The 11,113-nt window shown below is 39.8% G+C and overlaps 1 protein-coding gene across 1 annotated transcript in view; it reads left to right on the top strand.

Moving 5' to 3' along the window:
• The first annotated feature begins 57 nt into the window (after positions 1 to 57).
• Positions 58 to 11,113, top strand: part of ABC1 (ABC transporter 1) — a 28,703-nt gene continuing 17,647 nt past the window's right edge. The window contains exon 1 of the mRNA XM_022303015.2: positions 58 to 733. Coding sequence (XP_022158707.2) covers positions 201 to 733 — 533 coding nt within the window. The 5' untranslated portion in view covers positions 58 to 200. The remainder of the gene's footprint in view (positions 734 to 11,113) is intronic.

The raw sequence follows: 11,113 nt of genomic DNA, 5'->3' as shown, positions 1-11,113 counted from the left end.
TCTAAAATGAAAATTTTCATTATGCAAAAGTTGGTTGTGACTTTGTGAGTTGTGACCTCTAAAGAAAGCTAAAAAAAAGTTTCCAACTTATCGTCGAAGGGCTCGCGTAGTCGTTACTGTTCTCGTTTCCTAGAGTTCTATCTATCTGCCCCAGATACAAAGATCCTCAAGATCCATGCTAGAAAATACAAAGAAGGCCAATGAATACATCTAGGGAGGCCAGCATGCTTTTCAACGGGTTTTCTTTAATCGCAAGAGAACTGCTGAAACGTTCTCAAGTATTGGAAATTGCCAGAATTGGGAATTTCGAAAGCCTTATTTCTGCACCTGCCAAGAAAGTCATTGTCTCTGTCACTGACCTTTCCGGTCTCACCAGAGGCAAAGTTCGCCAAATTTCTAGTGCATATCGCCCCAAGGGCGATTCTGTTGCTTATTTTTCTCCTCCAATTCAAGCGAATGATGTTAATGATCCGGCAATCTCTGATCTAGGGTTTGGCCAAAATCAGACATGCATTTCGGATTTTTCTGCTCTTTCCGAAAATATAGACAAAAAGAATAACCTGATAATCGAAACCGAATCCGGGGACCTCCCCAACAATGCCGATTCTACAGCAATAAATGGATCACGAGTAGGAGAAGCACAGAGTGAGCAAGTGGAAGTAGCCCCATCTTTCAAACGACGGAAGCCTCGAGAGAGAAGAGTACCCTCCACCCCCTTCTCCAGAGCGCTTGGGTTTGTGATCAAATGTTTTTTCACATATACTTGCAATTGTTATTTTATATTACGAGTTACGATAACTGTACCTGTGTACCATACCGCGAGTGATAGTTGTCTACTGTTGACTTAATGACCTTTTTTAATGAATTACGCTTACAATAACCGAGCTAATTCATTGAGCTGAGCGAGGATTTATAGTTGGGTCAGGTCGACCAAGTTTCCGTCTTACATTCTAATACGTCCACAATATATGAACTCGTTCACCCGTTTCTTTTCCATATTCGATAGTCATCCACATCGCGTCTCTTGGATTCCATTGATTTCCTTCCTACAATCATACTCCCTGGAAAAGTAAATACTTCTTTGATAAGCTTGTTCTGTCGATCACCCCTGGTCTTTCGCCTACACATTGCATTGCTTTTTATATGCTGTATATAGAATTTTACAAAGATATTGTTTTGGGAGCTTGTCTAACTTTATTTCTCTGTTCTTTGGGAGGTCTGATGTCATCTAAACGATTTTTTTGTTTATATAGCCTCTTGGTATGATTTAAATAGTATACTTAATACATTAATTTGCGTCATCAAGGAATTTCTTTCTTCTATAAGGTAAAATTCCTCTATCATTAGTGCTAACAACAACATCAAGGAAGCTTTTTATTCTTTGTATTTGTATTTGTTATCTTTTTATTCATCTATCACATCTTTGGGAATCTACATCTTTGAACAATTTTGTTTCTTTCTATACATCAATGAAAGTTTGTATTTTGTTTAAAAAAACAAAGAAATTCTTTTTTGATAAGAAAGGAAAAAGAAAAAAAGAAAATAACACCATCAAGGAAGCTCCAACTTAATTTTTAAACATCATTGAAGATATTTTGCATTTTTTCAAGCTTGCATCAAACCCCTTTTTTGAGTTTCCTTGTTCAACAGCTTTGTAAACCTTCTAGTGAGCCTAATACCAAAAGCCCTAAATGTATCTCGGGTTCGTGCCTTGGGGTGGTCATGGGTGGTCTTTGATATTGGGGAGCTTTGACTCCCAATTATCCAAAAAAAAAAAAAAAAAGGAGAAGAAGAAGAAGAAACAATTTCATTTTTTTTTTTTGATAAAGAAACGATTCATTCAACATGGAGCCGAAATACAACCAAAGGGACAGGGGTCGAGAAGACCCCCTCCAAAAACGAACACCAACTAACAAAGCAAAGCTCTCCAGTCTTGTAGGATCATAGAGAGGTTGTAGTTACAAAAAAATTTTGTATTTCTATGGCACCACCAAGAAGTTGTGATATGTACACTATTACAAAAAGAATCAAAAGATTTAGACTTATCTTCAAAAGAACGAAGATTCCTTTCCATCCAAATATTCCATAGTAAAGCTCTGAAGACACAACTCCACAAAAAATAGGCTTTTCCTTTAAGATGCCATCCGTGAAGGAGAAGACCGTGGAGGGACATACAAGGGAACCTTAGAGCTTTTCAAAAGTTCTCCTTCTTCAAAGTATCCTCGGGTGCCCAAGTCAGATTTTGGGAGGACCCATGGATTGATTCTCCCCCTCTTTCCACCACTTTCTCAGATTTGTTTGCGTTATCCTCCAAGAAAGGTATGTCCATCGCGGATTGTTGGTGTACAGAGGCCTTAACCTGGAATCTTGGTTTCAGAAGGAATCTCTTTAAAAGGGAAATGAGTAGATGGGCAAACTTCACTGGAAAAATAGAAGGTGCAGCTATCGGAAATGGAAGGGACATTTTATGGTGGAAAGCGGACCCATCCGGCCGTTTCACAGTCAATTCAGCCTTCATGGCCCTCACGTCCCCTTCTCCTCAACTTAATTCAGCTACTGCAAGCTTGATATGGAATTTTAGAGTCCCAAAGAAGGTAAAATTCTTCATTTGGACTTTGTTCTATAGAGGGTTAAATACCGCAAAGAAACTTCAAAGGAAATTGCCTCATTGGACTCTTTCTCCCTCTGTGTGCACAATGTGTATGAGCAACAATGAAACAGTGGACCACCTTTTTCTCCATTGCCCTTTTGTGTCCAAAGTTTGGGGGTTTATAGCTTCTTTGCTAGATTTCTCTCTCTGTATTCCTAGAAGAATTGAGGATTTCATTGCTGAAGGTTATGGAGGAAGGCAGCTCAAGGGCAAAGCTTGGGTTCTTTGGAATTGTGCAGCTCGGGCTCTTTTATGGTCGATATGGAAGGAACGGAATTGTCGGCTTTTCGAAGATAAGTTGATTTTGTTAGATTCTTTTTGTGTGAATATTAAGCATCTAGCTTCTTGGTGGGCTATACTACACAAGAAAATTTTTTGTAACTACAATCTTCTTTTGCTTACACAAGATTGGAAAGCGGTGATTGTATAGAGCTTTGGGGAGGGTTAGCTCTACCCTCCGCCTTTTGTTTGTATCCCCTTTAGGGGCCTTCTTGTTTTGAATACACATATTTTGTTTCTTATAAAAAAAAGATGCCATCCGTGAAAACACTCAAGCACCCAATCTTCGATGCTCCTAGGCAGACAAACCGAGAGCCCAAAAATGTCAAACAAGACCGTCCATCCTTTCTTAGCAAACGAGCAGTGAATAAACAAGTGGTCTGCTTCTTTCAAACATAAACAGCATGCTGAAGGGGAGATCGACCACCCTGGGCATTTCTTTTGGAGCCTCTCATAAGTGTTCAATGCGCGGTAGGCCAACGACCATAAAAAAACCTTCACTTTCTTCGGAATAGGATTTTTCCAAATAAAGTTAACTAACGGGGCCTTGAGTGTATTGTCATTTGAATCCAGAAGGCCCAAATAAGCTGATTTTGTAGAGAAAAGTCCATCCCCCTCAAGGTTCCACACTATTTTATCCACTTCCCTCCCTAGAACAACGTCCAACCTTTCCACCAGCCTCATCCATTGCTCCAACTCTCTATCAAATAATCCCCTTCTTATGCCTAGGTCCCATGACTAATTGCCCTCATTCCAGCATTCAGAGACCGATGAGATTCTGTTTAAAAGAGAGAACAAACATATTCGGAAACTCATGTGCAAGGGGCACTTTGCCAGCCCATTTGTCTAGCCAGAAACTTAGTCTAGTTCCTTGACTTGCTTTAAAGACCACCGCTTCTTTGAAAGATCCAATATTTTTGGCTATATCAAACCACGGCCTTCCCCTTGCTTTCCTTTTGGGAACTTTTGTCAGCCACCCGTACTTATCAACACCGTAGATGATAGCTATGATTCTTCTCTAGAGGGCGTTGTCTTCCTGAGTAAAACACCACAACCACTTCGTTAACAAGGCAGTGTTTTTATAACGGAATCCACCTATCCCCAAACCACCCAACTTCACAGGAAGAGAGGAAATATCCCATTTCACCAGATTTCTGCAACCATGACCAGCCCCTGCCCTCCAAAAAAAATCTCTCACTATCTTATCCAACTCCTTCGTAATGCTCGCAGGAGCCTTCAACAACGAAAAATAGAATATAGGAAGGCTATTCAACACTGATTGGGTCAAAGTCAATCTTCCCCCCTTAGACAGTAATAATTTTTTCCATTTGGCAAGCTTGTTTTTGAACTTTTCCACCATCGGTCTCCAAAACTCAATCGCCCTATGATTTCCACCAAGCGACAGCCCCAAATAGTTAAACGGCAAGGATTCAACTCGGCACCCCAAAGAGGTTGCTTTGGAAGCAACTTTCTTCTCATTTAGATTAATACCAATAAGAGAAGACCTGGCTAGATTGATACACAACCCGGACCCCTTAGTAAACAGCCAAAGCAAAGCCCTCCATCTGTCAAGGTTACCTTTAAAGGCCGGACAAAAGATGATAGTATCATCTGCATATTGAAGGTGAGACACCAACACCCTATCTCGACCCACCTCGAAGCCCTGTACGATTCTCTTGGTACAACAAAAATTCACAATCCGACTAAAGGAATCACCAATCAACGTAAACAAGAAAGGGGATAGGGGATCCCCTTGCCTCAATCCCCTTGTAGCGTTAATTTTACCCCTAGGCCTACCATTGATGAAAACAGAAAAGTTGATCGAGGAGACACACCCCTTGATCCACTTCCTCCACCTTTGCCCAAATCCTTTTCTCAAGAGAACCGCATCTAGATAGTCCCAATCAACCAAATCGTAGGCTTTTTCATAGTCAATCTTAAACAGGTAACCGCTCTTTTTGGCACTACCAAAGTCTCCTCCAGCCTTTGCTGCCACTAACATAGCGTCTAAGATCTGTCTACCCTCCACAAAGGCAACTTGCGCATCATCAATAATGTACCTCAGAACCCTCTTAAGCCTTTCAGCCAAACCCTTGGCTATAATTTTGTACAGCGAGGTAACCAGGCTGATGGGTCTAAAGTCTCTGACTTTATTTGCTTGTGAACTCTTCGGAATCAAGCAAATGTAGGTTTCATTAGTGCAACGATTGACGGTCCCGTTCTTAAAAAACTCTTGGAACACCCTTACTATATCGGACTTGAGAATGTTCCAAGATTTTTTAAAGAACTCCATAGTCCATAGTAAAAAGCCGTCAGGACCCGGAGACTTCAGTGTTCCAAAACTTTGAATAGCTTTCCATATCTCCTCTTCCCCAAACAGTTCCTCCAAACTATCAGCTAAAGAGGGCCGTAAAGGGTTCCAATCACAGCCTTCAAAAATAAATCTTTCACCTTCAGCTCTAGCATATAACTGATTGAAGTAGTTTAAAACCTCTGATTCAATTTCTCTTTCTGTGGTGAAAACCGAACCGTTGCTGTCACAAAGATGTTGTATAGAGGCTTTGCTCCTTCTTGCCGAAGCCCATCGATGGAAAAAATGAGAATTCTCATCGCCATCTTTAAGCCAACTCCATTTGCACTTTTGAGCCTGTTCCTTCAGGGTCACCTCCATTAAAGAAGCTTTCAAAGAGTTCCTGAGAGAAAAGTTTTCTTCAGAAAGCTCCTCCCCACTTTCCTCCTCTTTGTCTAGTTCTCCTATCTTTGCAGACATTTCCCTCTTCTCATTCTCAACCACCCCGAACTCCTCCTTATTCCAGACCACTATCTTCTTTTTTAACTCCTTAAGTTTTGCCATGAAGACGAAATTCGGCCAACCGTCGGCCACACACTCTTTCCACCAAGACTCTACATTTTGTAAGAAGGAGGGGTGATTTAGCCACATGTTCTCAAACCGAAAAGGGGAAGGGCCCCACTTTTGAAAGAGAAGCTAGACTGTAATTACAAAAGAATCTCCTATAAGTAAGGCACCAAGATGTCGTAGTAATTTGTACATTTTCACAAAAATTATCAAATGGTTGGGAAGTGTCGTTGAAAACTCGTTGGTTTCTTTCATTTCATATGCTCCATAAACAAGCTCTCCCAGCACAACTTCAAAGGACCCTCGCTCTCCCTTTTAAAGTGCCACCGTGAACTACTTCAATCAGCCAATCTTCGACCTTCTTATAAAGAACCAACAATTTGAAGCGAAGGTGCAATGGAGAAACAAATGATCAATATTCTCCTCTAAGGCATAGGGTGCTTACTGAGGGAGAAATCGTCCAGTTTTGGAGCTTCTTCTGCAGTTTCTCGTGGGTATTTAGGCTTCTGTAAGCTACACTCCAAAGAAAGACTTTGATCTTTTTTGGACAGGAGAACTTCCATATCAAAGTAATAAGAGGGGACTTTAGAAAGGGAGTCACTACCGTAAGCTTTAGGAACATAGATTTGGTGGTAAAACGTTTCTCCCTTCCCAAAACCCATTCCACCTTGTCTTCACTCGCCTCCCATCTAAAGGAGTTTAGCATCTCCATCAACCTCATCGAGCTGTGCACCTCTCAATAGAAAAGACCTCTTCTTAGACCAAAACTCCAATCACATTGCTCGTTGTTCCAACATTCAGCTACGGTACAATCTTTCTTGGTTGTTATTCTATATAAATTTGGAAATATGGTTTCAAAAGGAGTGTCTCCCAACCAAGAATCCCTCCAGAATTTAATCTTTTGCCCATTCTTCACCTTGAATGAAATAAAATTCAGAAAACCATTGCTCATCTTCGCAATTCCCATCCAAGGCCTCCCCTTAGTGGCCCGTCTAGATGGTGTTGGCAGCCAACTATTTCCTTATCTATTGTATATACTCGAAATAATGCGTTTCCACAAAGGGTTTTCTTCTTGGATGAATCTCCACAACCATTTATGAAGCAAGGCATTATTTCTTTGCTCGTAAGCTCCAATCCCCAACCCTCCATAGGCCTTAGGCAGGGAAGTACGCTCACAACTCACTAGATGCCTCTGAGGGTGTTGACCATAACCACTCCAAAAGAAGTTTCTAACAATTTTCTATTAAAAACTAAAAGAGCCATAGTGAGTCTACCTCCCTTTTAAGAGCATAAGATTTTTCCATTTCTCGAGTTTAGCCCTGAACTTCTCAACAATGTTATCCCAAAAGGAAGCTTTTTTGAAATTTCCTCCTAGAGGAACACCCAGATAGTTAATAGGGAGAACCTCTACTTTACGATCAAAAAATGAAGCTTCATGAAGAAGAACCTCCTTTTCCACTTTGATTCCCACCAAAGCTGTCTTCTCTAAATTGAGAGAAAGACCAGCTCCCATCTTGAAGAGATCTAGGAAAGTCCACCATCTTTCTAAGTTGTCATCATCATCCTGGCATAAAATAATAGTATCATCGGCATACAAGAGTAGGTGTGTGAGCTTAACCCCATTGTGGCCTATCATAGAGCTACTTAGGATTCTTCTTTCGCAACAAAAATGGATGGACCGACTAAGAGAGTCTCCAATAATAGTGAAGAGGAAAGGGGAAAGGGGGTCTCCTTGCCTAATCCCCCTTCTCGCTTTAATTTTCCCTCGCGGTTTCCCGTTGATAATGATGGAGAAATTGGTTGATGTAAGACAGCCTCTAATCCACATTTTCCACCTATTGCCAAAGCCTTTGTTCATCAAGATCCCGTCGAGATAATCCCAATCAACCTTGTCATAAGCTTTTTCTAAATCGAGCTTTAGCAAGAAGTCTGTCTTTCTCTTATCTTTTCATTCCCCAACAACCTTCGAAGCAACCATAATAACATCGACTATCAAGAATCTGTCTTCCCTCCACGAAGGTCGCCTGAAAGTCATCAATAATTAAAGGGAGGACTTTTTTAAGTCTATCAGCCAACACCTTTGAGATAATTTTATACAAGGAGGTAACCAAACTAATAGGTCTATACTCACAAACTCTATTAGCCTTTAGCTTATTTGGAACGAGGCATATATGGGTCTCATTGGTCCGATTGTTAATAATTCCATTTTCAAAAAAATCTTGGAACACCTCTACTATGTTTGTCTTCAAGATGTTCCAAGTTTTAAAAAAAAAAATCATTCGACATACCGTTAGGACCTGGAGATTTCAAATTTCCAAGGCTCTGTATTGCTTTCCGAATCTCTTCTTCTTTAAAAGGTTCCTCCAACCATCTATTCCACTGTCTACTAAGGGGAGCCCATTGAATACCCTCCAAAGTGAATCTCGAGCAATGTTTTAAAAATCGGTCAAGACTTACTCCTTGAGGCGTGGTGGCTATATCATGCCTCAAGGCTTACGCCTGTAACAAATAAAAAGATGCTTATGCTTTAGATGACAAAGGCGTAAGCCTCGATGCTTAAGCCTTTGAGGCTTAAAAGGCGTCAGCCTCAAATAAAAATAGTCTTTGGCGGTGGTGGGGCGAAATTAATAAGGTGGTTTAGTGCTCTGACAGAAACATAATTATCTTAAGACTTTGATATAATATTTTTAACTTAAAATCTTATTATTCTATAAGTAAATAGCAACCTAGACCAAACTAAAAGACAAACCTAGTTTGTCTTTATTTGTATAATGAATAAAAATGTAAACCAGTAGATTGACGGCAAGAAAAAGTGGGTTAAAATTTCCTTTTCTTTCTCTTTCCCTCCTATCTACTATGTTTTCCTATGTTTTTTTTTTCTCTTTTTTCTTTTGGTTATTACATACTGTATTAAGGGAACCTCTCATATCTTCTCTCTTATGGAAATATTGTATCCCTAAAAAAGATAAAGTTTTCCTATGGACTCTAGCTTATAGGACTATAAATACCACAGAAAGACTACAGAGAAAGTGTCCAAATTGGACTCTATCCTTTAGTTTGTGCTTTATGTCAGAAGAATGAGGATACTATGGACCATGTCTTCCTTCATTGCTAGTTTGCTTCACGTGGATGGTCCTATTTGTTCCAAATTTTTGGTTTCTCCATTTGCCCTCCTCAGAATATTTAAGGGTGGTTATATGAAACTCTAAGAGGGTGGCCTTTCAGAGGGAAAGCAAAATTCCTTTGGAGTCGCGCAGTAGTGGAATCTTTGGTTGGAAAGGAACGCTAGAATCTTTGAAGATAAGATTTCTTCTTTTGAAGTTTTATGTAATACAGTTCATTTACACACTTCATGGTGGTGTCATAGGCAAATTCTTTTGTAATTATAGCCTCTCTTCGATTGTGCAAGACTGGAGAGCTCTTCTTTTGTAGTTCTTGGGAGGGGAGTCCCTCTTCCCCCTGCCCTTAGGCTTAGGCTGCTTTTTGTGTTTCTATCCTTTTGCTAATACAAAGTTCCTTATCCAAAGGGTAGCAATTTTTCTTCTTTTTTCTTTTAGTTTTGTTTCTCCCTTTTTTTTCCTCTCTTTGTTCACCTCACTTGTTTTTTTTTAGTGATAATGATTCTAAAAGGTTTGATGTACTCATGTACATCAATGGACTATTGATATATTTCTTTTGTTGTTAGAATTTTTAAGTATGTTTTGTACTTTTATAATACAAAGTTTAAAATTTTTATGATTCCTTATTTAAAATGAGGCCTACGCCTCATACCACCTCGAGACTTACGCCTCGCCTCTCGCTGAGAAAAAGCCTCGAGGCTGCCTTATGACTTTTAAAACATTGATCTCGAGCCCTCCGTAGTAGCATACAACCTTTCAAAAAACTGCACAATTTCTTGCTCTATATCCTTATCGGCAGTGAGCAAATTCCCATGTCGATCCTCTATCAATGAAACATAGTTTCTATTTTTTCTTGCCGAAGCCCACTGATGGAAGAAGTGAGTATTTTCATCTCCTTGCAAATGTCACTGCTGCTTACATTTTTGAGACCATAACTTAAACTCCTTAAAAACCATTTATGAAAGCTGAATTCTCAAAGCTCTCCTTTTGTTTGTTCAAGTCAGCATTTAGGTGACCCCTCTCCTCAGCCTTGCCTATCCCATCAATTTTCATCCACCACTGTTTTTTCTCACAGTCCACTCTACCAAAAACTTCCCTATTCCACTTGATCAAATGTCCCTTAAGAATTTTTAAACGTTCCATGAATGCATAACCCAACCATCCCCTAGGAGAAACCTCCATCCACCAATGTTTACCATAAAATTCGGATGTTCCATCCACATGTTCTCAAACCAAAAAGGGGTTGGGCCCCATTTGTGAGAACCGAAACTGAGTAAAAGGGTAAAATGATCGGATGTTGGTCTAGAGAGCCTATTTAACAAAACATCTTTAAAGGCCAAATTCGAACATTTCGAGATGAGGAATCTATCCATTCCAGTGGTAGACGGGGAATCCCTACCACACGACTAAGTAAATTGGCCATTCTTCATTGGAATATCTACCAGATCAAGCTCAGCAATTAAGTCATTTAAAATCCTCATACTTTTAGTTATCCTCATACTTTTAGTTATCGGCCTCCTCCTAGCTTCTCCGAAGTCCATCTTGTTACATTAAAGTCACCTCTTAAACACCAGCAACCAGCACAAATTTCTAAAAGGGCAGTTAATTCATTCCAAAAGTTTTCTCTACCGTGAGGGGTGGCTAAGCCATACACACCTGAGATCCACCCTTTAAAGATGTTATTATAACAAAAATCAATAGTTACATAAAACTCACCTATCAGAGCCACTGTGAATTTTTCTCCTTTCCACATGATCAAAAACCCACCTGCCGTCCCCTCAGCATCCAAAGAAGACCAGCCAATCCGCCTAGAGCTCCACACCGTTAACTTTTTTATTTTATTTTCATTTATTAGTGAAAATTTTGTTTCTTGCCAAGAAAAATACGTTAATTTGCATCATAAAGTTCTCTGCCGTAGGGTTCAATAATTTAATTGTTCAACTATCTAGGGAGCACAAAAATCATTGCATATATGCAAATCATTTTTGGAATTATCTCCTTCCTACATTTGGATGGAAGACAGTACTACACAACAAACCAACAATCTTCCTTTATCAAAAAAGGAAAAATGATCTTGTGGACCCAGTTTGTTACGGGCTTTCCTTTGGAGTCTTTGGTTGGAAAGAAACAATAGGGTCTTCAACGACAAAGCGCTCCCCTTTAACATCTTTTTTGATAGGGTTACTACTCTAGCTCTTGGTTGGTGTA

Source organism: Momordica charantia (assembly GCF_013281855.1).
Source record: "Momordica charantia cultivar OHB3-1 chromosome 7 unlocalized genomic scaffold, Mcharantia_2.0 BLBB01000007.1, whole genome shotgun sequence".
In the NCBI taxonomy this organism is placed as follows: Eukaryota; Viridiplantae; Streptophyta; class Magnoliopsida; order Cucurbitales; family Cucurbitaceae; genus Momordica; species Momordica charantia.
Note: the sequence above shows the minus strand (reverse complement) of the source record. Positions and strands in the feature narration are given on the sequence as shown.